The sequence below is a fragment of the Balaenoptera ricei genome, chromosome 15, assembly GCF_028023285.1.
Source record: "Balaenoptera ricei isolate mBalRic1 chromosome 15, mBalRic1.hap2, whole genome shotgun sequence".
NCBI lineage: Eukaryota > Metazoa > Chordata > Mammalia > Artiodactyla > Balaenopteridae > Balaenoptera > Balaenoptera ricei.
The window spans coordinates 88,688,469-88,714,100 of record NC_082653.1 but is presented as its reverse complement, the minus strand read 5'-3'; the positions used below and the strand labels follow the sequence as shown (position 1 = coordinate 88,714,100).

Here is a 25,632-nt window from a genome sequence, read left to right as displayed (position 1 = left end):
AGCTCATGGCTCGCAGCGAGCACAGTCACAGCAGCCCTGGCATCTGGCGCCCGCCGCGTCCCGAGGCAGTTCCCTGCTGCTGACCCCGGCAGCGCTCACGCCGCACCTGGCCCCGTCCCCATCCCGCCGCAGCCTCTGGCTCCCCTCCGCTCTACGCGATGTCACAGCGTCACCAGCCTGACCGTCCCCACGCCCACGGCAACACGAGTGCTGCCCAGGAGGGCCCAGGGCGCCGCCTGATGCCACTGCCCCCAGCCCAGCGAGGGGGCAGCCCCGCAGAGCAGGGAGACCGCAGAGCAGCGGGAGCCCCAGCGCGCCCTCCCGCTCCCAGCGCGGCACCGGTGGGCCCGCCCCCCCCGCTCCCAGCGCGGCAAGCCACTTACTTGGTCATCACCATCTCCATGAGCATCTTCAGCGTGGGGTACTCCTCCCAGGCGGCCAGGCCTAGGGAGCAAGGCGACAGCAGGTGGTAGCTGGGACTCCCGGCGGAAGACCCACCCCCTCCCCCGCCCATCCTCCAGTCCCCAGCCAGGCTCTGCTCCAGGCCCTGACAGGCAGGAAGCCCAGAAGGGGGAAAGGTCAACATCGGCCCAGGGGACCACGGCTGGCCAGAGGGGACTCACCGATGTTCTCTGGGTTGAACGCGGCGACGACCAGCAGGAGGGGCCACGCCTTCCAGTAGAGGGTGGAGATGGCGAGGTTCGGAGGCTGGTACCTGGGACGCAAGGTGCCGATGGCTCAGCCTCGGGCCACGAGGTCCCGACGGGAACGGGTCCAGGCCAGGGCGGCAACCGCCTCACAGACCCGAACGTCAGTACTGGAGCCCCAGTCACTCCTCTCTGGGACTTGCGCCCCCAGGATGTGCATGGCTGTACCCAGCACACCCCTCGGGCCCACACCCCAGCCCCGGGCTCCGGGACACGTGCCCCACTTCCCTCAGCCTTGGCCTCCCACCCTATAGCACGGGAACATGGGAAAGGTAATAAACACTCGATAATGCTAACTACTGTTGTTATTCTTTGCATCAGAAAACCAGAAAACACCCCAGTATCCATTGACGTGTAACCATAATAACTTTCAAAAGTCACGCATCATGCTATCGTGATTACAGTCCTTTCAGATGACGCAACAGAAAGCAGCTAAGAAGCCGTTAGGAAAAATGAAATAAACCTGATATGATGACTTGGCAACACTCCCCAAACTCATCTATAGCTTGGACGCAATCCCACCACAATTCCAGTTGGCTTTTTTGTGGAAATTGACCAGAGGACCCTAAAATTCACGTGGAAATGCGAGGACCCAGAAAAGCCAAAATAATGTTGAAAAAGAATAAAATTGGAGGACTCACACTTCCCAATTTCAAAACCCAGCACAAAGTCACAGTAATGAAGACAGAAGTGTGGGCGTGAGGACAGGCATATAGGTCAGTGGAACAGAACTGAGGATCCAGAAATAAACCCATATGTTTAAGGTCAACTGATTACCCATGAAGGACCATGATGCATCCGCATGAAACAGAATGAAGTCAGAGCCGCACCTCACACCGTATACAAAAATAAATTCAAAATGGATAACAAACCTAAACATTAAGGCTAAAACTATATAAAACTCTTAGGAGAAAACACAGGAATAGATCTTTGACACCTCAGATGAGGCAATGGTTTCTTACGCGTGACACGAAGACCCAAGAAACCAAAGAAAAATAAACTGGACCTTATCAAGATTAAAAGCTTCTGTGTCTCAAACGGCACTAAGAAGGGATATATCTACAAATTATAGGTATGTTAAGGGTCTCACTCCAGAACCTATAAAGAGCCCTCACAATTCAACAACAATATTCAAACAATCCAGTTTAAAACTGGGCAAAGGACTCAGATAGACATTTCTCCAAAGAAGGTGTTCAAATGGCCCACAAGCATGTGAAAAGCTGCTCAGTGTCACTAGCGATTACAGAAATGGAAATCAAAGCCAAAATGAGGGACTTCCCTGGCGGTCCAGTGGTTAGGGCTCTGCACCTCCACTGCAGGGGGCACAGGTCTGATCCCTGGTCAGGGAACCAAGATCCCACATGCTGCGGCCAAAAAAAAAAAAAAAGCCAAAGTGAGATGCCACTTCACACCCACTAAGACGACTAAAATAAAAAGATGGACCATCAGTCTCGGCAAAGATGTGGAGAAACAGGAACCTTCGGACCCTCTGCTGGCAAAGTGAAACGGCGCAGCCACTGCGGGAAAGTCTGGTGGTTCCACAAAAGGTTAAACACATGACCCAGCAATTCTACTCCTGGGTATCCTCGCGAGAACTGAAAACATACATCCTCACAAAAACGTATCCGTGGAGTTCCCAGCAGCACGGTTAACAACAGCGGAAACCACCTAAGTGTGCGTCAACCAGCAAACAGATCCACAAAACGCAGTGCCTGCACTTGGCCACGGAGAGGGACAGAGTACAGGCGCAAGCTAAGACTCGGAGGGGCCCTGGACACGTGACGCTCAGTGGAAGGAGCCTGCCACACCGGACCACGCGCTTTATGATTCTGTTTACACGAAGTGTCCAAGAATGTCCAATCCACAGGGACAGAGCTGATTCGTGGGGTCTAAGGGCTGTGTGTTTGGGGGAGGGGGGAGGGGGGGCAACAGCTAGCGGGAACAGGTTCCTTAAGGGGACATGGCAATGGCTGCATAACCCCACGAATGTACTAAAAGCACCAAATCACAAACTTTAAATGAGTGAAGCATATGAGAAACGAGAACTGTATCTCAGTCAAGTGGCTTAAGGAAACAGAGCGCGAGCTCACTGTCGTCCAGAAAACACTGTGAATGTGTTCACACACACGGGAAGCAAGCATCTAAGTGACGAAGACCAAAAGGAGAGAACAAGGGAGCAGGTCAAGAGAGCCAGGCGACGGCAGTCAAGCAGGCCCTGGGTCGTTCGCCGCACGGCCCAGCCTCACGGGTGTCTGTGGATGGGCCCCTGGCGCCTCACCCGGGCGGGAGCTGGATGTTCTCCGGGTGATGGTAGGTGCACAGGTTCAGAACAGCGTCGATCAGCTGGATCCTCTCCACCTTCAGCACTTCCATGTCTGAAACCCAGAAACCACACACGGCTCACTCGGTGGATGTCCCGGCCCAGACTCAGGCTGTGGACATCAGAGAGCGAGGAGACGGGGCGGGGGGGCCGGGGACGACACGGGCACAGGGCAGGATGCAATGACACGCAGCCAGCGTGAACCGGCCTGGGGAGCCGGGGCACGTCTCCACCACGTGGCACCTGAGCTGGCCAGGGAGCAGGCAGGACCGGACCGTGGGCAGCACAGCGCAGCTGGGCTCAGGGCAGGGCCGAGACGTGACCACACCCGTGTCTGGAGCAGAAGCGCCAGGGCAGAGCCCCCGGGGAGGCAGCGAGCCCCGCCACACCAAGGGGTCGGCTCCAGGCCCATCGGCAACGGGACATACGCACGCTCTAGGACGGGGACCGCTCTGCGTAAGGCCACCGCGGTGGCCCGTTAAAGAGGCGAGAGACACACACTCTTGCCAAAGTTCAACCACGTGGAGAATGGGCACGAGTCCAGGGTGAGCTCCAGAATCAGCCTAAGGACTAGGTTGCCGTCCGAGACACACGCACGGCCTGATGCCCGATGCCCGTGAGGTCAGCAGCGGGGAGGGAGGAGCCCAGCGGCGGGGGGCCGTCGCCCACAGCGGGCAGGACAAAGCACCAGGCCCTCACCGTCGGCCTGCACGGCTGCAGCCCGCTTCACCAGGTGGTCGGCCAGCTCCATGGCGTCGGCGGGGCCCAGCGGAAGCTCCCGCGACAGCCCGATGACCAGGACGCGCATCAGCGTGTCCTCCAGGATGGGCACCTCCGAGCAGAGGCGGAGGAAGAAGCTGCGGGCGCGGCAGGGAGAGGCCGGGCTGGCGGGAGCCCACCCCGAACCCGCAGGGCCGCCCACCCTCCCCGTGGCCACTTGTGCCCAATGCCCCGTGGACCATGCCCCGCCGTCCCGAGGAGGAACGTGAGGGGAGCCCAGCCTCGTCCCGCAGCCCCCGGACTGTGACACGAGACGGGTGTGGAGCACAGGCGGGTGTGAGACGAGCACGCTGACCGGGCCCACAGTGGGGACGGACGGGAGCGACCGCTCAGAAGCACAGGGCAGGGTGTCCCCAGGCTCAGGGGACAGAGCACGACACTGGCTGAGGGAGGAAAAACGTGTGTGCAGCTGCTCGGAAGCGAGGAGGGGCAGGGAGCTGGAAATATCCCGGGGGTGCTGAGCTGGGGGGTCCTGGGGCACAGGCACCGGCTGAGTCCCCGGGAGGGTGCAGGTGACTTTGCAGAGACACTGCGCCCTTGGGAAATGCGGCACAGGGTGTGCGGGGCAGGACAGGGACAGTGACCCTGACCAAGACCAGACAGAGCCCCTGGGCTGGCTTCAGCGAGCCTGGCCTGGGCAGCCCTCGCGGCCCAGGGCCGGAAGGCACGCTCACTTGCGGTCACTCTCGGGTGGCCAGTTGTCCCATTTGTAGTAGGTCTCGGGCTGCTCCGTGAAGAGCACCTTGTGAAGGCTGCAGGATGGAGAGAGCCGTCAGGGTTGGAGTAGACGGGCCCCCCGCCAACCCCGTCAGCCCCCACTGGCTGCGAAGCCGCACGTGCAGAGGGACCGCCCGATTCCTGAGCTCGGCAACCCCACGGCACTTCTGGAGGGCCTCCAGCCACCCCCAATAAGGCCTGGGGGGCTGGCAGGTGACAGAGTCCCCCAGCAGGGGGCTCCCAACCCCGGTCAGACGGGACCCCACCTCCCCTGTAAGAGAAGGCTCTGCCCGAGGCCCTGACGCCACACGAGGGCCGGCCCCGCTGGTTCCTGAGAGGCTGGGGCCAGCCGGCAGCCTGTCACCTCTGTGGTGAGCGCCGTCACTGGCCTCCAGGCAGGCCAGGCAGCGGCCGCGCCCCGAGCAGGAGAGCGCGGGCCGTACCAGTGCGCGTAGTCCCTGGGGGCGAGCTTGCTGACGGACGGGACGACGGTGTGCAGCCACCAGACGGCGTCGCGCTGGATTGCGGCCATCTGGTTCTGGAAGGAGCGCAGCGCCTCCAGGTCTGCGGGGGACGAGAGAGTTACAGAGCCCGCACGGCAGCCGGAGGGTCCAGCTCGAGGCCAGGTGCAGGAAGGAGGCCTGGGCGGCACGAGCCTCCTGCAGCGTCTGCAGGCTAGAAAGGCAGACCTGAGATGGAGCGGGGAACTCGGCTAGGATCAGGTTCAGCGAACGCCTGACCATCCTCACGTACCCAGGGCAGCTCGGGGAGCTGAAACCCGCAGGTTCCAAGTGTCCTTCCAGCCCATCGCTTACGGGGCCTACGCAGCCAGGCCTGCCCAGGGTCAGCCACGAACCAAAGCCGGCTGACCCAAACACCACCGCCCTGCTTCCCCACCTACCCTTGGCCCAAGGGCAGCGAGCCCGAAATGCCTTCACAACGGCACCAGGATCCGCGTGAGCAAACCGTCCAGGCAGAGAACGGGCCTGGACCAGGAGCTGGTGTTCTCAGCCCAGACGGGAGGAACAGGAACCAGCAGCTTCCGGAAGCTCCCTCGGTCTCTAGGAGCTGTGCCGTGGGAGCGCCCCTTCCCGCCCCCTGCCTGGGCCTCGGGGACGGCCTACAGCCACGGAAGCACCCACCACTGCCAGGCCCGGAGCCTTACTCTTTTTCTCTCCTTTGTCCCAGGCGACGCCGGCCTCCTTCACCTGGGCCGTGATGCCCAGCATCATGGACACGGCCAGCACGTCTGTGATGTGCACCACAAAGCGCTCCTGCAAGCACAGCCCAGCTCAGCGGGCTCTGCACCCCCTGCCCAGGCCCTGGGCACACGAGCCGCCGGGACAGGAGGACGCTGGACGGAAGGAGGCCTTGGGACCAAGAAGCGGCCGGCAGCAGGGCCAGGCCGGGCCACAGCGAGGCGGCTCAGCCAACAGGGCTGGACTAAGCCCGCCCTCCCGAGAAGAGGGCCGCCCCGTGGGCTGTCTGCCGACCTGCCCGCGCGGCACTCAAGATCCTCCACCCCCGGCCCCAAGTCCTGCTCTCCAGCGGCACCTCCCACTGCCCCCAAACACCCCAAAATCTACGGCCCTCTGTGCACCGTCTGCGTCGCCCTGCCTGCTCACGCCGTCCTCTGGCCTCCCCAGCCCCGCCGGCTACAGCTCTTCCCACCTCCACACCCAGCCCCGAGGTCACCGGCTCCCCTGGGGGCACCCGGCCAGCCCCTCCTTGGACCTCGCAGGATGGAGCCTCCGCTGCCTCCGGGACGGGCCACCGTGCACGCGGGACACCCATCACAGACTGGTGCACTCCGAACGGCACCGGGGAAACCGCTGGGCAAGACCCAAGCAGTAGGTAGCCTGCCCGGGCTTGGGGCATGGGGGGCATGGGGGGCATGGGAGGGGGGGCTGCCCACCTTGAACTCCATGTCCAGGTACTGGGGCTCCTTGCGCTCCTGCATGAGCCCGAGGCAGAAGGCCTGGAAGTTGATCTCGTGCTTGGTCTGCTTGATGATTTCGCGCAGCAGGGCCCGCGAGGCCCGCAGGTAGTCATCCTTGTTGGTCAGCAGGTCCTGGAACACCATGGCCAGGAACTGGGGGAGAGAGAGTGCCAGCAGCTGCCGGGGCCGCCCGCCAGCTTCCGTCCTCACCAGGCTGCAGGAGGTCTTCCCAGAGCCCCCAGACGAGGCCCCTGCCAGCTCCTGCTGCACGCCCAGGCCCGGCCCCTTGCCCCCCCCACCCCCGAGCCTCTCACACACGGCCTGGCACCACGCCGGCCGCCGCCGTGCCCTCGTCTCCAGCCCGGGCGCGGGGTGGGGGTCGCAGGTGTGAGGCCACGCCGGGCTCCCACCTTGGGTGCCAGCGCGGGGCTGTGCTGCAGCACGGCGTATAGGGTCTGCATGTTGTTGGGGTTCCGCGCGTTGGAGAGCTCGTTGAAGATCACGAACTTGATGGTGGTGCCCAGGTTGTCCTTGTGCGCGTTCAGCAGCTCCCTGGACGTGGGCCAAGCAGGCGGCGCTGGAGTGGCTGGGCCGTCCCCGCCTGCCACCCGCCCCCGCCCGCTCCTCCCCACCGGGCGCACCTGATGCAGAGCATGTAGTGGTTGAGCAGGACCTTGGGCTTGAGGCGGATCTTGATCAGGTGGGAGATGACGTCCATGTCCTCGGGGCCGTGCGTGCCGCAGTTCATGCACACGGACATGAGCAGGTCCTGGGCCGGCCGGGTCAGCTGCGGGGCGGCCGGGGCGGGGGCAGCGCCGTCAGCCCCGCCGCCTCGCCCGCCAAGGGGCACCCCACGCGCACGGCACCCCTCACCTTGGGGTTCTGCAGCCACATCTCCAGCTTCTGCACCGCCATCAGCCGCACCTCCTTGTAGCCGCAGGCGGAGGTGAGGAGCCGCAGCAGGTTCCGCGAGACGCTGTCGATGGGCTGCCGCCGGTTGAGCTGGTCGCGCAGCACGTCCAGGACGTACTCCTCCACGCTCTCCGCCAGCTCCTCGTACCTAGGCCAGAGGGGGGAGGCAGGCGGGCGGGAAGGCGGGCGGCCGGGGAGGCGGGCGGGCTCTCGCGGGGCCGGGCCGGGGGCTGCGTGGCGCACCTACCTGGGCATGAGCTGGCCCTCCTGCTCGGGGCTGAGCTTCTCCTCCGCAATCAGCAGCTCCGTCTGGCTGTCCTCCTCCTCGGTGAGGGACGGGTGAGGGCTGCTCCCTGCACACGAGTGCCTTGTGGATACGCGCGCCCAGCCGGCCCTCGGGCACCCCCGCCCCCGGCGGTACCTGGCTCCGTGGAGGGAGACGGCCCGCCCCGGCCCCCCCCCACCCCCCGCGGGGAAGCCCGGCCTGGCCGCCCAGCATCTCTCACCGGCACTGAGCTCCCCTCCGCTGCGCCCCGCCTCCCCCTGCAGGAGCGCGCTCTTGGGGGGCATCTTGGTGTTGAAGGCCGTCTGGACGTTGTCCACGAAGGTCCTGCAGTGCGGGCTGTCCACCCAGATCCGCTCCCCCAGGGAGTCTTCAATGTACACCTGCGAGCACAGGGCCTCTGCCACGTCCAGCGGCGCCGCGGGAGGAGCGAGCCGGGTGCCTCCCCAGGGCCCCAGCGGACAGAAGCGGGGCCGCCAGACACAGCCCTCCGGAAAGAACGCATTCAGTTGCCCCTGTTTCGCCCTGGGGGTCCAGCGGCGCACCCCACCTCCCATGGCCCTCTGCCCCCTTCACCAAAACAGCGATCTCCCGGGAGAGGCCCACTCACCTTGACAAAGATCTCGGGCCAGTTCTCATCCTCCTCGTACGCGGCCATGAGGAGGTTGCAGGCCAGCACGGACACCAGGCTGTTCCCCTTGGCCTTGAAGTTGATGGAGGCGTCCCGCCGCAGGAGACTGCACAGAGCCTGCAAGAGACGGCGTGGTGGCCGGGGAGGCCCGTCTCGCCTCCACCTGCCCCTTCCCAGGACGGAGGAGGGGACGCCCGGCCCTCACCTCGATGACCCCCTCCGTGGCAAAGATGTTGGGCTTGATCTTGGCCAGGTACATGAGGCTCAGGTACAGGGTGCTGTCCGGCTTGGCCCGCGTGACCTTCAGCTGCTTCACGGCCCCGCACAGCACTCCCTCCAGCCTGTCGTCATTGCCCTCCAGCTCGGCCGCCTCGATCTCGTCCAGCAGCACCGCGGGCGGGACTGGCCGGGGAGACGGGGCCCTGTCAGGCGGGCAGCTCCGAGCAGAGGCTGCCTCGTGGGGGCCCCAGGCCACGGGCTGACTGGGCCAACCACCAGAGACTGGCCAGCGAGGGTCTCAGGGCTGAGCCGGTCTCCCGGGAGGACGCCGCCGGGCAGATGCTGCCCCGACCCTCGGGAACGACCAAGACCACGAAGGGTCGGCGTTAGCCAGGTGCCACCAGAGCCCTCTCGCCACACCACACGGCTACTCCAGGGTGATCTGTTCTTGAAACACCTATTTTCCTACAAGTTGGACATTTTTTCTAAGCTTTTCAGTTAGCCGGCACAATGTACCTGCAGCCTTCCTTCTCTTCTGTCGTGGCCGCTTCTTTGCTGTCCCTCCCGGGTCTGTCCCGCAGAGGCTTTTCTGCTCCATCTTTGCAGGGAACCCACCGGGGGTTTCACCCCTCTCCCTGCACGGCTGCCCGCTGCTCTGCTCTGCTCTCCACTTCCTTGTGCGTCCTCTGTCCCCCACCTTCCTTCTCGACGGGAACCGCAGCTCCGGCACAACCCCCCGCCCCCCCACCCGTACTTGAGTCCCCGCTCCTCTGAGGGTCCCTCTCGGCCGGGCTTCGGCTCCATCCCATGTTTGCTTCGTGCTGCGTTTGTGATTGTTCCATTTTACCTATTCTCTCACTTCCATTACGATATTTTCTCTGACCCAAGGCTTTTTTTAGGATTGTGTTTTTAGATACCCAAACGACGGAAGGAGGCATTGTTACTGATTTCTAACTTAACTGCACTGAAAACAGAGGATTCAGCAGTAGCCCCTGAGTGCCGTCTACGTGCCGGGGAAAATGACAAATAGGCAGGAAGGATGGACCAGAGCTACGGAAGGTCCTGGCTGTGGAGATGTTCCAAACACCAGACGCTATAAGTAGCTCAAGTCAGCCTTTTCTCCGTTTTGTTAAAGGTGTTTGTAAAATACGTTATTATTCTGGACGTGCTTTTCACAATCATATTCCATCCAACCTTCAAAGCCACCCTTTCTGAGAGTCACGCGATGGTAAAACAATACCGAAGCACAGCCATCAGTGCAGAGGACCGTGGCCTGAGTCAGGACTCGGCCCCGCAAGCGCTTCCACTCCTGACCGGCACCAGCTGCCAGCGGAGGGCCCTGAACCGAGGGTCTGACTCGGCTCCCAAAGCACTGCTCCAGCCCCGTCCTCCGCCTCGGCTCTGGCCACCATGTGCCCTGTTCCCCAAGCACAGGTCCCCGCTCCAGGACGCGGGCCTCCACTCAGTGGTTTCTCCTCCAACAGCCTGCACTGCCTGTTAAGATCCCATCCAGCCTTTCAGGCTCAATTTCACGCTGCGGTTCCCTGATGGGCCTTCCCTCGCCCGAGGCTGTCCCGTGAGCACCTGTACGCACAACACCTGCGACCGGTGTGATGTTTAACAGACCTGATCTACAGGGCATCGTGGGGCCACCAGAAATAATCCACGGAAAGATGGTACAGAGAAGTAAGGGAACGTGAGGTGCACACAAAATTAAAAGCTTTCGTGTAAACAGCGGGCTTGTGGATCAGCTATAACCTGTCTTCAATGCTGCCGTGTTACCTTTCCAAGCCCTTCGCTGTCAGGAGCCGGGAGAAAGGAGGAGGCAGCACAAGCCTCCTCGTCCCGGGGGGAGAGGGGTCCTCACGAGACGCACAGCCCCCGAGAACAGCACCTGTCTGTGCGCTGCCCTGTACCCGCCATGCTCGGAGCAGAGCCTGTCACAGTGGAACGAGCCCGTTCCCAGAGGGCAGGCTCTGGCGGCCCCCAGGAGCGCATCAGCCTCACACCAGCTCCGCCCCTGGAGCTGGGACAACAGAAATCCGTACAAGGCTTTCCAACCCAGGAGGCCCTGGCGCACGCTCCGTCTACCTCACAGAGAAGGCCACTGAGGTGCCTACGTGGCAGCAGCCCGTTCGGGCCCCAGACCTACCTGTGCCACCTTGCCCTGAGTGACACAAGCACTTCCCATCACTGTCACAGAGTCTGAAGCACAAGCGGGGCGAAGGCACCCTTATGAGAGGTGCTTTGAAAAACAAACTCACAGAGGACTCCTGCCCTCCATTCTCCAAAGTCCACCTACAGTGCTAAGCCGGAAGTGGCCGTTCCGAACCCCTGGTGCACAGACAAGGCGTGGGCTACATTCTCTGGGGGACGTCAGGGGCTGACCTTACCTTCAATCGGGACCACAGACGGTTCCTTAATCGAGGGAGAGATGGCACGTTTCTCTGCCACTGCGGCCTCAGCCAGGCGTCCCAGGGCACTCAGAGGGGGTGTGGAGGAGAGTTTCGGGCGCTTGGTGAGCCCGGTCAGGGCCGAGGCACCTGCCAGAGCAGCCGCAGCGTCCCGCTTGCGCTCCGAGGGCAGGCTGGAAGGGGCAGGCTTCAGCAGGGTGGATGCCGTTTTCGATTCAGTGGTCTGACCCTTCGAGCCCAGAGCAATGAAGTCTCCTGGAGGAGGGTGCCCTGCAGAGAAGAGACGTGGAGAAACGGGCACCTTCACACAGCAGCCGAGGTGGAGAGGGTGTCCGAGACCAACTCCAACCTCCTGCGATTTCCGAGGGGATTAAACAAGGGCTGGGGGAGGCAAGAAACCAGTCACCCAGCAAGTCCACGGCAGAGCTGGGACCGTACGACGGGAGCAACAGCGGCCACACGGAGCTTACTACCGACCAGGCCACCTCTAGTTGACAAGTGTCAGTCCCCTTAATCCTCAACGAGGTTCTGGAACAGGCAGCATTACTCTCACTTTACAGGTGAGGACAACCAGGCACAGAGAGGTTAAGCAACGTGCCCAACGCCACACAGCTGGGAGCGGCAAAGCGCGGGGCGGAGGCCAGTCTAGCTCCAGCCTGCTTTTAACCACTGTGTTTGTGCTGCCCCCTCCTCCCGGCTCGCGACTCCCAGAGCCGCCGGGACCAAGGGCTGCTCTTCGAGACCCCATTCCTGGAAACCGCGTTCGGCTCGGAGTAACGAAGCCGCGACCCGACAGAGGAGCCGGGCCGGAAGCCCCGAAGCCGCGCCGCCGGGAGAGGCCGCGCACCCGAAGGCTTGGCCGCAGCGCTGGGCCTGCGGACGGTGGTGGGCTTGGCCCGGTTCATTCTGTCCCCGTCCCTTCGCCGCTCCTCGCTGCCGACGCCTCACTTGGGAGAAGACCAGCTTAAGTCAGTCGTCCGCCGCTCGCCCATTCATTCGGATCCACCGTCCGGGGTTGGGGTTCGGGGCGAACGGCCAGCCCCGCCGCGCGCAGCCACTCCCGAAGGAGCCGCGCGACTCCGCCTCCCCGCCTCGGACCCCAGGAGGGTCTGTCTCGCCGGCAGCCGCTGCCCAATCACTTCTAGCGAGATCACCTCTAGCCCATCGCCCCGGCGCCCCGCCACCGCCACGGCCGCCCTGGAACCGGAAGCCGCCCTCGGAGCCCGACTTCCGGAACACCCGGCAGCAAAACAGCGCGGCAGGGGCGGGAATGCGAGAAGGCGAGAGGGTCCGCGGGGCCTGCAGCGCTCTCTGGCGGCGGGAGGCCGGCGGGGCTCGCAGCCGCTGATCTCTACCTGGCGAGGCGGACGCTGTCACCCGCTCCTGCAGGTGAGGCTGACCTTAGAAAGTGACGTGCCCAAGGACAGACAGCCAGGAAGGGTGGCCTCCGATGCTAACCCATACGTGCTGGAACTTCAGAGTCCTCTCCCATTTGTGGGTCAAAGGGCAGGTTCTGGGTCCCCCGGTGGGGTCCAGGAGGGAGCCCAGCGGCCGCGAGTGGGCAAAGCCGGCAGAAGGGCGGGGGCCCAGGTGAGGCCAGGCCCTCATCAGAGCAGCACGGAGGGCATCCACCAGCCTCAGTTTGCCGGCCTGCGCAGTGGGTCACGGTGATATTCACCAGGTCTGCTCAGTGGCAGAGGACTTGGGGTCCATGCTGAGACCCTCGCGTCCTCCTCTTACTGGGGGTCTTCATGCCGTCCTGGGGCTCTGCACCCCGCCACTTGCAGCGGGCAGCCTCCCTCGAGGGCAGCCCTGACGGCTCCCTGCAGAGCGGAGCGGGGTCCCTGCGCGAAGGGCGAGGTGCTCCTCACAGACCAAGCGCGTCAGAAAGGCAGCATCGCAGACAAACGAAGCCGGACGTGGGCCAAAGCTGTGAAATGGATTTTACTCAGTAACGACTGCGGCGGGAAAAGCGCTGCGTTTTAAGGGGAGAAGGAGGGGGTGGGCCCAGGTGAAAACTTGCAGCCGGTGACGTGTGGGCGTGACGCTTGCGGACCGAGGCCACCAGGGGCGTTAGGGCAGGCGGCCTCACCGACCTCCAGCCACTGAGACTCGGTCCAACAGCTCAGGCCGTGCTTGCCTGCAGCCTGGAGTGCAGAAGGGCCTGACTTCTGGAATGTGTTCCTCGTCCCCCCTCCACCCTGAAGCCCCCACCAGCCACCATCCAAGGTAGCGCGCCATCTTGGAAGCTCTCCCACCCATCGCAGCGTGGAGTGGAGACAGCCCTACCCAAATTGCAGACGCGGGAGCAAAATCGTGATTGTTATTATTGTAGGTCACTAAGGTTTAAAAAACCTTTTGGGGACATAATTTCAAACTTATGGAAAATTTGCAAGAATAGTACAAAGAATTCCCATATATCCCTCACCCTGTACCCTAAAGGTTAACGTTTTACTATCTTTGATTTATTCATTTCTCTCCGTTCAGATTTTTTTTTCCTGAACCATTTAAGAATTGCAGAAGAGTCCCCTTAACTCCTAAATTCTTGAGTGTATATTTTCTAAAAATAAGGAATTCTGTTATGTAACAACAACAGTACAGTTATCAAATCAAGAAATTAACATCAAAACAATACTCTTCGTTATGCTAAGGGCTTATTAAGACTTTGTCGGGACTTCCCTCGTGGCACAGCGGATAAGACTCCATACTCCCAATGCAGGGGGCCCAGGTTTGACCCCTGGTCAGGGAACGAGATCCCGTGTGCTGCAACTAAGAGTTCGAGTGCCACAACTAAGCCCATGTGCTGCAACTAAGGAGCTGGCAAGCCGCAACAAGGAGCCTGCCTGCCACAAGTAAGACCTGGTGCAACCAAATAAATATTTTTTTAAAAAAAGGATTTTGTCAGTTGCTCCTATAAAACCCCTTATGGCGGGAGGCCATCCAGGACCCTGCAATGCACTCCGTTGCCGTACGTCCCAGAGACCCTTTCGTCTACAGCAGTCCCTGAGTCCTCCTTGGTAGTTCACGACCTTGACAGGCCTGCTTGTCCAGGACTGCTATTCTGCAGAATTCCCCTCAATTCGGGTTTGTCCAATGCGGCCTCATGAATAGGTCCAGGTTATGCACTTTTGGCAGGAATGTCGTGGTGTACTAAATTCTTCTCTGTACATCTTATCAGGAGGTACATGATGTTAATTAAGCCCATTACTGGCAAAGTTAATTGGATTACTTGGTTAAGGCGGTGCCTGCTGGATTTCTCCTTTCTCAAGTTACCACTTTGCCTTTGTAACAAAGAAGTGCATGAGAGATAAGTGGAACATGCCTTGAGACTGGACAGATGTCTTCTTCCCCCTCAAACTTTTTTTTTTTTTAATTTTTATTTATTTTATTTTATTTTATTTTTGGCTGTATTGGATCTTTTGTTGCTGCATGTGGGCTTTTCTCTAGTTGCTACGAGCGGGGGCCACTCCTTGTTGCAGTGTGCAGGCTTCTCACTGCGGTGGCTTCTCTTGTTGTGGAGCATGGGCTCTAGGTGCATGGGCCTCAGTAGTTGCGGCACGCAGGCTCAGTCGTTGTGGCTCGTGGGCTCTAGAGTGCAGGCTCTGCGGCATGTGGGATCTTCCTGGACCAGGGCTCGAACCCGTGTCCCCTGCATTGGCAGGCGGATTCTTAGCCACTGCGCCACCAGGAAAGCCCCCCACCTCAAACTTTTACCAGCTCAGTTTCAGCGCCCTGGATGGCTCGAGCCAGAATCAGTGATGATGATGATGGTGATGGTGGTGATGATGATGATGGTGGTGATGGTGTCAGTGATGATGATGGTGATGGTTATGATGGTGGTGATGATGGTGGTGATGGTTATGATGGTGGTGATGGTGGTGATGATGATGATGGTTATGATGGTGGTGATGATGATGATGATGATGGTTATGATGGTGGTGATGATGATGATGGTGGTGATGGTGGTGATGGTGATGGTTATGATGGTGGTGATGGTGGTGATGATGATGGTGGTGATGATGATGATGATGATGGTTATGATGGTGGTGATGATGATGATGGTGGTGATGGTGGTGATGGTGATGGTTATGATGGTGGTGATGGTGATGATGGTGGTGATGATGATGGTGGTGATGGTGATGATGATGGTGGTGGTGATGGTGATGATCATGGTGGTGATGATGGTGGTGATGATGATGGTGGTGATGGTGGTGATGATGATCATGGTGGTGATGATGATGGTAATGATGGTGGTTTGTGATGATGAGGATGAGGGTGATGGAGATGGTGGTGATGGTGGTGATGATGATCATGGTGGTGGTGATGGTGATGATCATGGTGGTGATGATGGTGGTGATGATGATGGTGGTGATGGTGGTGATGACGATCATGGTGGTGGTGATGGTGATGATCATGGTGGTGATGACCGGGAAGAGGTGCTCTTCTTTCCCTTATTCTTTCTGCATTCCTGAGCTGGCATTCTAATGTCAGGAAGAGCTGTCATGTCTTCTCCATTTATTCATTTATTTTTCCCATCGGTTTGGACGCTTGGCTTCTTTATTCAGCAGATCATAATCCTTTGCTATTACTATTTATGTGATGCTCAGATTGTCCTAGGTTTGGTCAGCCGGGGCCTCACCCAGCTGGTTCCTGTCTTCTTTCGATGTGACTCTTGAAACACTTCCTTGCTTCCCTCCCTTCCTTACTTTTCAAAGCCACTAAGTTTTGTGGTTGTTTGTTACACAGGAATGAATAACTGATATAGATGGCTCAGAGGGAGGATGGAAAGAGTGAAGGATAGATGAAGGATGGAGCAAGGGAGGTGACACTCAGTGAGTGGAGAATGGTACCCGCCACCTGAGAGGGGAAGACAGGTGGGGGGAGGGACACAGGGGTGGGCGGACCGCTAGGGGATGAGTTTGGGTGGATGCGTCAAGAAATGCCCCCTCTGCATCAGCCTCCTGGCGGCCTCCCCAACCTGCCCCATCAAGGCTGCCCCTGGTGGCTCTGGAGAGACCCTCCTTTCAAACCTTCGAGTGGGAGCTGGGCTGAGGCGGCTGCAGACAGCTGGGTTCTAGGAAGACCGTCAAAGGGAGCCATCAAACCAGGGCCAGATTCCAGCAGAGACTCTGCCCAGTGCTGGCCTTCCTCTGGGGGGCGTCCAGCCGGCCCCCATGCTGTGTGAACTCACTACCATTGTGGGGAGGGGGGGACGTCTAACGAGAGGCTCCATTCTGTGAGCTGTGCCCAACCTCTGACCCAGCCTCCATTCCTAGGATTTGACCCCAACTGTGCAGAAATGTAGGCTCCAGGTTGATCTTCTCGGAGACCCAGTGTCCAGCCGCCTGGACTGGTCCGTGCAGCCATGGGGCCTCCAGACAACACACTTCTCAGAAGCTTCTGCAGAAGGACCAAATGGCCCCTTCTGTGATGAAGCAGCCCAATCGGTGGTGAAGGGAAGGAAGCCATTCGTGCACCAGGATGTAGGAAGTGACCACATCTGTCTCGAAGTGGGAAAAGTCTGGAACGAAACACACCCAGTGGTCCCCATGGTTACGGGGGTGGGCGGGGCAGCCATGCAAGCCGTCCTCTCTGTGTGGTTCATTTTTGCAATTATGTGAAGGTCCCAGAAAAAGAAGTTTCCATTAGGGAATGAAGAGCAGTGCGCTTGCCCTGTGGGATCCTCCCGCAGGGGCCGCCCAGGTCCCAGCCTCCCTCTCTGTCCCAGGACGGGACAGGCATGGTCCAGGCTGGCATTTACGGTGCGGGTCCCCCCCGGAATGCTTCCTCCATCCTCTTTCTCACTGGACACAACCTCTTCTTCCTTCCAAACCCAGCCTCCCAGCTCAGTCGCTTCCTCTGCGAAGTCCTCAGGGGTTCCCCTGCCAGGGCAGGTGGCGGCCACTCTCCTGCTGGTACCTTCCCACAGCGATTTGCACGCCTTTGCGGCTGTGCTCGAGAGCAGTGCCCCCGAGAGACAGCGCCTGGCCCTCGCAGAACACAGCCTGCCTGCCTGCCTGAACTTTCTGGGCAAGCCCCGAGGCTGGGTCGGGGTTATGGAGGTCAGAGGTCAAGGGGTAGATGGAGGGATCTTTCCCTCGGGGGATTCTGGGGCAGCAGCAGGCCAGGGACTCAGATGCACAAGCGGCATCGGGGGACTGTCCCCCACGACGCCGCCCGTCCACCCGGAGGATCGACCGCGCCTGGTCCAGGAGAAAGGAAGACGCTGCAGAGGGGCAGCGAGGGGCCACCAAGCAGCCCACCCAGGATTCTAAGTCCAGTGGGGCCCAGGAATCTGCATTCCACAGTCTCCCCGAAGATGCAGGGTCTCCAGACCTCCCCGAGACCCCACTGCGTTAGCTTCCTGGGGAAGCACCTCAGGCCGGGCGGCAGAACCACAGACCTTTCCGCACCCAGTCCTGGAGGCTGGACGTCGAGGTCAGGTGTCCCAGGGTCGCGCTCCCTCCAAAGGCTCTGGGGGAGGGTCCCTCCGGCCTCTCCCAGCTCCTGGGGGCCCTGGGCTTCTGGGCTCGGGCCGCGTCCTCCGTCTCTGCTGCCGGCTTCCCAGGCCTCCCCTCTCTGCATGTCTCCTTTTCTCTCGGTGGATTTAGGGCCACCCTAACCCAGGATGATCTCAGCTCGAGATCCTTACCCAAATTATAGCCACAAAGACCCTATTTCCCAACAAGGTCCATTGCCACAAAGACCCTATTTCCCAACAAGGTCCATTCTGAGGGTCCTGGTGGCGTGTGTTTTGGGGCCTCCTTCCCACCGACGGCACCGCTTCCCCTTCCATCCCACCCAGCACCCCAGCCTTCTCGCCGTCTCTGGGACACACCAGGCTCCTGTCTCAGGGCCTCTGCTCGGGCTCTTTCTATGTCAGGAAGCCCAGGTGCTGCCATCCTAGCCCCCAGAACCACAGCCCAGCCCCCTATGGGAACTGCTGCCCCCAAAAGCTCCCTTTAGAACCCTCGCCGCCCCCGAGATCCTATGACTTACCTACCGGTCTCCTTTTTAAGGCCTGCTTCCCACCTGACTCAGCCCCCAGCAGCACCTGGCCTGTGTGTCCCCTGCCCGGTCCAGGGCTGCAGGCCACACTCAGTCATCGTGGGCGGAGTGAGTAGACCAGGTGTGCAAAGCCCCGGAGCAGAGGGAGACCCCAAGCAGAGAAGCCATGATGGTCGGGAGCTGGGTTCAGCCTGGAGGGACACGTCCAGCGGGCAAGCCCAGGCCTCTGACCCCTGCAGTGCCAGGTCATCTGTACTGTGACCCGGAGCCACGCAAGAGCCCTGCCCCCCAGGCTCCGGACCTAGCGACTGCGTGGGGGGCACGCACGTCCGCCAGGCCCCCCGCGGCTCCACGGGGGGAAGGAACCCACCGACGCCAGGGCTGGGGTTGCCGCAGGTGGGAGTCAGAGGTGAGAGGGACCAGCCCAGGCCCCCAGGGGGGTGGGTGCGGAGGGCCGGGCTGCAGCTGTGTGTGTCTAACGTCCTCTGGGCAGGAAGCAGCTGCTCCCGGCTGGGGACCTGGGCCCCAGGCTGGGCTCAGGCCTCCTTGCCCGGGTCAGGGGTCCCCAGCCCAGCCAGGCCCGGCCCTTCCCAGCACTCACGGTGGGGGGAGTGGGACTTGGGTACCCCCTGGAGCAGCTACAGAGGGGCCGGGGGCTGGTCGGCTCCCAGCTACCTGGTCTCCTAAATTTAGAAACTGCCTCACGCGCACTGGAAGCCCCGTCAGCCTGGTGACTGGGCTTCAGCGCCATGAGTCAGTGCTTGTGGGGACTCAGACACCCGCGGCCGGGCAGGGGCAGCTGGGTGCCCATCTGCTCTCACGTGGAGCATTCGGGAGTTTCCTCCGGGAGTGAACAGTCCTGTCCAGAGCGCTGTGGCCCTGGAATCTGCCCGTGTGATGCCGCTGCAGGGAGGCCGGGCCGGGAAGACGGGTGCCCCGGGCGCCCCCAACCTGAAGCCGGCTTTGGGGGCCAAGAGCTGGGACTGTGCCGGGCAAATCCTGGCCGGGAGCGGAAGCCCCAGGGGCCGCCTCTGGCCGGAGGGGGGGAAGCGCTTTCCAACAATTGTCTGAAAATAGAACGGGCTGGCTCCCGAGGAAAGGAGTCCCCTGCCACGGGAAGGGAGCACATGGGAGCAGGAAGCCTGCCGAGCAGGGAGGGGCCCCAGGCCTCCCACCCCAGGAGGCCCCGAGGCCTCGGTTTCTCGCTTGGGGAAGTGGAGCTGAGGAAGCAGGCCTGGGGTGCAGCCCGCCCCCCGCCCCCATGCGTCTCGCATAGGGCACGCTTCCTGCCAGGCCCCAGCTGTGTCGCTGCTCGCCCCCCTCATCCAGTGGGGGCCGGAGGCCTGGCACACTCTGCGGAGTTCAGCAGTCCCCCCACCCGAGCACCCAGGCCCCCAGGACCAGGCTGGGCACCTCCCGGGACGAGGCTGAGCCCAGGGCCCACTTCTGGTGCAAAAGCAGATGCACCTCGGGACACAATCCACCTTGGGACACGCTGTTTCCACGCCTACCAGAGACCGCGAGGGGGCAGGAGGCTCGTGTCACCCACAGAGAGCAGGGCAGAGAGGAGCCAGGTGCCCTGAATGGGGAGCGCGGGGGGTGCTGGACCTTTCTTCCTGCAGAGCCCTGAGGTTCCAGGGAGCACAGTTGGAGAACCAGTGCAAGGGGACTAAGGAGTAGGGACCCCCAGGCCCAGCCCCACCCTGCCAGCCAGCACCTCAGCAGATTCCAGGCTCCCCGGAATGGCTGAGGCCCAGCAGGAGGGGAGGGAGGGTATTCGTTTCCTTTGTTGTGGTGGCTGAGGAAGCCCCAGGGGCACCCAGTCAGCTGTGGTGGGGAGAGGAGGTCAGAGGTCAAGGGCATGGGGCTGGCAGAGTTGGGGTCACTGGGGTCACGGCCAACATCAGGGGGGATTGAAAGGGGGCCTGGATGGGGAGGGTCTCTTCTCCAGGCACAGCACTTCCTCTGGGGGCAGCAGACGGAGACCCTCAGTCCCAGCCCCCGCCTTCTCTCCCATCCTAAGGCTGGTGCGGCGGGATGGAGGGCACCGCGACAATGACCGCGTCCCTCCCGGCCTGTCCGGGGCAGCCCTGGTTTCACCTCTTCCGTCTCACTGTCCCGACACGCCTCAAAATCTCCCCAACATCGCCGGTGGGGTGGCTACGCAGGATTTAGTTTCCTTGTTTGGGTTTGTCAAGCTTCCTGCAAAGAGCATACATTAGGTTTGAAATTAGAAAAATACCCTCAAGCACTTTTTTAAAAATAAATTTATTTATTTATTTATTTATTTTTGGCTGCATTGGGTCTTCGTTGCTGCAGGCGGGCTTACTCTAGTTGCAGCGAGCGGGGTTTACTCTTCCTTTCGGTGCACGGGCTTCTCATTGCCGTGGCTTCTCTTGTTGCAGAGCACGGGCTCTAGGTGCGCGGGCTTCAGTAGTTGTGGCACGTGGGCTCAGTAGTTGTGGCTCGTGGGCTCCAGAGCGCAGGCTCAGTAGTTGTGGCGCACGGGCTTAGTTGCCCTGCGCCATGTGGGATCTTCTCGGACCAGGGCTTGAACCCGTGTCCCCTGCATTGGCAGGCGGATTCTTAACCACTGCGCCACCAGGGAAGCCCTCATGCACTTTTCTTAAAAGCAAATACATACATAAATAAAAGTCCCAGAGATTCTAACACACATCCCAGTCCCACTTTTCCCTGTTGACGCTTTTCTTTGAGAAGCACCGCCACAAACTCATACTACATCATGTGTTCGAACTTTGGCTCAGAAATTAGGGACAGATATTCCCATGTTGTCTTGGTCCACCATGACGTTCTCAGGCTTAGGAAATGCCAGCCAATGGAGGGAGAGGAGGCCCAGCCTCCAGGTGGGTGACATCCAGACTGCATTGGTCATGGGATGGATTATTCACAGCTCGGGTTATTCTCTCTCCTGGTCCGGGGCTAACTCAGCTGGGCGGTTCTTGTGTGTGTGCATGGGGGGGCGGGGAGAGGCAGGTGCAGACAGATGGGCTGCAGGCATCCGCGTTTCGTCTGGCCACAGGCTGGGACCTTCGCAGTGGCACCTGCACGTGGCTTGGGCTTCCTCACTGCATGGCACCGGGTTTCCAGGTCAGGAGGTCTGAGAGACAGAGCCAGGCAACACAATATAGTAAGAAGAATGTGTTTGGTCTTCTTCCAGCATTCCTGGCACAGAGCTCAAAGCCCTTGGAATTTCCTGAGGGACAGGGCTCTTTGGTTACTCCTAACAAGCCCCTTTGGACCACACCTGAGTTTATGCTAATGAGATGACTCAGGGTGGGGCCCCTAGTCAGCTGCTGGTGGAACCAACCATGTGATGGGAGGGTTGGAACTTTCAGCTGCACCCCACCCACCCCTGACTCCGAGGAGAGGAGGGGCACTGGAGATGGAGTTCAATGGCCAATGGCCAGTGTGGCTGGATCGATCTTGTGTACATAAAAAACCTTGATGAAAACTCTAGAAGGAGAGATCCTAGGAGCATCCGGGTTGGCGTACACAAGGTGTGCGGGGAGGGCGGCTGCTCCAGGAGGGTGTGGAGCTCTGCACCCCAACCCGGCTCTGCACACGCCTTGCCTTGTGCACCCCTTCCATTAGGCTCTTCCTGAGCTGAAGCCTCTGCGATGCACCTGTCCTGAGTATAATGATTTCCTGCGTTCAGTGCTTTGTTCATATAGTGAATTATTGAACCTGAGGTCGGGTTCATGGGAACCCCGGAATTTGTAGTCAGCCAGGTAGACTGTGGGGAGCCTGGGGACCCAGGGCTCAGAACGGGCACCTGAAATTGTGGGGGGACCTCGTGGGACCGAGCCCTCACCCAGGGGAGTTAGTGGTGGAGTTGAATCGAGTCGTAGGATGCCCCGTTGGTGTCGGAGAGTCACAGGATTGGCTGGTGTTTGGAAGAACCAAGCAGTTCCTTTTATGACCTGCCTGGACGGCACGGCACTTCCACCGTCCTCTGTGGGTCAAAGCTGTCACGAAGGCCTGGCCCGGTTTCCTGGGAGAGGACACCCGCTCCACTAGTTGGAGGACGATGTTTTTGGGGCCGTCCCAGGGCACATGGTGCTACAGTCGTGAAATCGTGACTTGGCGATTGGCCCACCGCTGACCACGGCATCCGGTAACGAGCCGTGCCCGTGGGTTGGTGGACGCGTGGGCTGTTTCAGTTTGGGGAGATTACGAATAAGGCCAGAATAAACACCTGTGCACAGGCCTGTCACTTGGACCGACTTCACCGCACCCAGATACCCAGGCGTGGTTCTCTGTCCTCCTTAACTTGGAGATGACAAAGCTGTCTTGCTGGGTTCTTCAGCGGGGGTTGGGGGGGGTGGCTAATGAATGCATCTAAGTGCCTCACCCTGTGTCTGGGGCAGAAAAGGACTCTAAGCTCAGCTATTAATATCCTTGTTGTTGTGGGAGGGTGGGGGGAGACATGTGACTTGCATTTCCCCCGAGCAGTTCCTTAACATTTTGTGCTGGATGATTCTTTGTTTGCTGGGGCCGTCCTGTGCATTGTAGGATGTTTAGCAGCAACCCTGGCCTCGACCCACTAGACGCCAGTAGCAATTTTTTTTCTCGGTAGAACAGGGGGAAGAACCATTCAGAATTTACTCTTACATAGCCCACAGCATCTGCAGGGAAAACTACAGGCGTTCTCCGCAGATCGCACATACACAGCATTATTGGCTTCACAGGTGAGAGAGCCTCTGGTGTGTTCTCTGTAACAAAATCCACATCACCGAGTAAACAGGTACCATTATTGTGTTCACTTACGATTCCAGAAGGAAAGGCACGATTTGGCAAAAAAAAAAAAAAAAAAAAAAAAAAATTTTTTTTTTTGGATCCTAAAGTCAATTGCAATTATTGAGAGACGCACTTCTGATAACAGTCTTCGTCACTTCTCCAAGCTGTGACTACCAAGAATACAAAAACGTGTCCTGTCTTGGCCAAGTGTCCCCCAGGCCAAATCATCCTAGATGAGAACCCCTGCCCTCCAGCATCTCTAAATTCCAAGGGCAGGAAAGGCGTGTTTATTTGCAGAATAAAAGGTGTGTCTCCTGGGGTGAGGGAGGGAACACAGCACGGGCCTGTACCTGGTAAGAACCTGGTATCAGAGCCGTGGTCACTGCTGGCCCCCACTCGTTGTAATTCACAGGGTTTGGGCCCCAGGCCCTCAGACAAGGGAATGAGCAAGTTCAGTGACACACTGGTGGCCACGAGCACAAGTTTGCCATCACCTGGGTCTCAGGTGTCCCACCTGGAAAATGGGACCAAGTTGCATCTGTGTAGCCGTGGGTACCAGTTTGAGGAGTGGCTGCAGACCCCAAGAGCAGCTAATATGCCCTCTCCAACTGGCCGGCCGGCAGTTGATGGGCTGGAAATATTAGGGGGAACCCCACCTGGGGGGGGCACTTTGCAGAGGACACTGCTGTCGCTGGCAGTCGGGCAGGGGGTTGCAGGGGGAAGGGAGGTTAGGAATCTTGACAGAATTGTTCTCAGGTTGTGACTGGGAATCAGCTATATTACTTAACAATACATGAACATACAATAATCATAATCATGATAACGGGAGTCTTTTCCTTTGAGAACAGTTGGCCTTTTACAAAGAGCTCCCCTCCCCCCATGTGAGCCTCAGTCAATCCTATTCCCAGTTCAAGGGTGCAGAGACAGGCCCAGAGATAACCACACAGAGGAACCTTTGGAAGCCAAACTCTGCTTCCTCCCTCTCCAGGGCCCCTTGCTCCCCTCCTAGATTTGAGATGCCGAGGGGCCCCTTTCCCCTTGGCTAGAGGAGGAGGAGACCCTTTCAAGACTGAGGGTTCCAGACCAGCTCCTGCCCCAGCCATGCCGACCACCTCCTTCACCCCAGAAGCCAGGAGGGGATGAGCAGGCAGAGCCTCCCAGCCACCCCCAACCCCTGCCACAGCCCTGCTCCCCGGCGGAGGACCAGGCTGCAGGAGCACCCCCAGGAGGGGCCTTGGCCCTGGGGAAGCTTTCCCGAGGGAGGGACCAGGGACGGCTGCAGCCCAGCGGGGCCCTGAGAGCAGGTGCGTCGGTGGCACTGTGGAAGGCCAAGGAGGGGACCTGGCTCTGCCCGGCCAGTGCCCTCCTCCCCGAGCCTCACGTCCCCCATCCTCAAAGGGCAGATGTGGTCAGCGCTGGGCAAGGGGAGAGCACCGCTGGCCGGGCCGAGGGCAGGAGTCATTTGTTCTTGGGTCAGCAAACATCCCCCAGCAAAGGCAGCCCCGTCACAGGCGTGGGTTGCCAATACCGGCCCTTCAGTTCCTAGAGAGCCCCGCTGGCCTGCCCGTGGAGGGGTGGGGCCTGCAGCAGGTGCCCCATGGCCCGGCCCATCCAAGGTTCCAGCCCCCTACCTTTCTGGGGTCTGGGGCTCTGGGGGCAACTGTGGGGATCCTGAGGGGTAGTAAGTGCTGGGAGCCCCTCGCGGCTAGAGCTGCCCCTCACCTCCCTGCTGAGTAATAATTGATCTCGGGGCCCCAGTGTCCCTCCCTTTCCCTGGACCTTGGCCAGGGCCACCTGAGTCTGCCCACGGCACGCCCGACCTCCAGCTCTCTGGAAGGAGGGGACGGGGTGGACCCTGGGCCGGGAGTGGCGCCCAGGCTCCTCCCTAGGAACCAGCTCTGCCCAGCTGGGCGATGGGCTGGCCTGTGTACCCCAGGCGTGGGCCCTGATGGTCACAAGACTCTTCCCAGGGCAAAGAGGAGCCGAGTATCTGGGTAAGCAGTGCTGTCTCTGCCATAAAGTGGTCAGAAAAGGACCATTTATGAAGGCCAACCAGGGTTAGGGTGAGGGTTGTGCGAAGGTCTTCACGGCCATTTAGAAACTGCACCCTCACACCAGTCCTGTGAGGTCGGCATAGTTCCCTCCATTTTATTTCATTTTTAATTCGATTCTGTAGTTTTGAAGAGCTAATACATTTCACGGTCTGGCAGTCAGAATGACATAAAGAAGTTGACACAGCAATCTCGTTTCTATCCGCGCCCCATCGTCCCCCAACGGCCAAAGGCAACCCTTTTCCTTAGTTTCCTTTTTATCCTCCCAGGCTTCCTTCTGCAGGTACAGACATGAATACAGTCGCTGGCCCTCCACGGATACCAAACTCTGAGGATGCTCAAGTCCTTTACATAAAATAACACAGTATTTGCATGAAACCTACGCACATATACTTTCAATCATCTCTGGATTACTTATAACATATAATACAAGTGCCATGTAAATAGTTGCCAGTGTGTTGCAAACTCAAGTTTTTGCTTTTTGGAACTTTCCAGAATTTTTTCCCCCAAATATTTTCAGTCTGAGATTGGTTGCATCCCAGGATATGAAACCCAAAGGTACAGAGGACAGACAGTATACGTTTTTATATCCCTCCCTTCCTTACACTAAAGGTAGCACATCACACCCCCAGTTCTGCACCTTGATTTTTCATTTACAACAGACCCCGAGGTCTTCATTGTCAGTGCGTGGCATTCTCCTGCATTCCTTTTACATGGCTGTGTAGTACTCTGTCATACAGGTGTCCCACAGTTTATTTAGCTGGTCCCTTGATGAGGACAACTTGGTGGTCTCCCATCTTCCTTTATTATAGCCGCTGCCCCAATGCTGAGCTCGTACACCCCCAAATTCACATTTGACCAGGTGCCTGTGTGGCACAGATTTCCAGGAGTGG

The 25,632-nt window shown here is 59.8% G+C and overlaps 1 protein-coding gene across 3 annotated transcripts in view; it reads right to left on the bottom strand.

Annotated features, from left to right (window-relative positions):
• The window catches only part of INTS1 (integrator complex subunit 1), a 29,256-nt gene extending 17,108 nt beyond the window's left edge, over positions 1-12,148 (bottom strand). For all 3 annotated transcript variants that reach the window (XM_059898920.1, XM_059898921.1, XM_059898922.1), the window contains exons 1-17: positions 11,770-12,148; positions 10,902-11,192; positions 8,495-8,691; positions 8,269-8,406; positions 7,882-8,041; positions 7,623-7,728; positions 7,337-7,523; positions 7,105-7,250; positions 6,874-7,015; positions 6,440-6,616; positions 5,690-5,798; positions 4,968-5,088; positions 4,482-4,559; positions 3,727-3,884; positions 2,986-3,082; positions 624-715; positions 384-444 (exon numbers count right to left, since the gene is read on the bottom strand). In XM_059898920.1, coding sequence (XP_059754903.1) covers positions 384-444; positions 624-715; positions 2,986-3,082; positions 3,727-3,884; positions 4,482-4,559; positions 4,968-5,088; positions 5,690-5,798; positions 6,440-6,616; positions 6,874-7,015; positions 7,105-7,250; positions 7,337-7,523; positions 7,623-7,728; positions 7,882-8,041; positions 8,269-8,406; positions 8,495-8,691; positions 10,902-11,192; positions 11,770-11,827 — 2,318 coding nt within the window. In that variant the 5' untranslated portion in view covers positions 11,828-12,148. The remainder of the gene's footprint in view (positions 1-383; positions 445-623; positions 716-2,985; positions 3,083-3,726; positions 3,885-4,481; positions 4,560-4,967; positions 5,089-5,689; positions 5,799-6,439; positions 6,617-6,873; positions 7,016-7,104; positions 7,251-7,336; positions 7,524-7,622; positions 7,729-7,881; positions 8,042-8,268; positions 8,407-8,494; positions 8,692-10,901; positions 11,193-11,769) is intronic.
• Between the last annotated feature and the right edge of the window lie 13,484 nt (positions 12,149-25,632).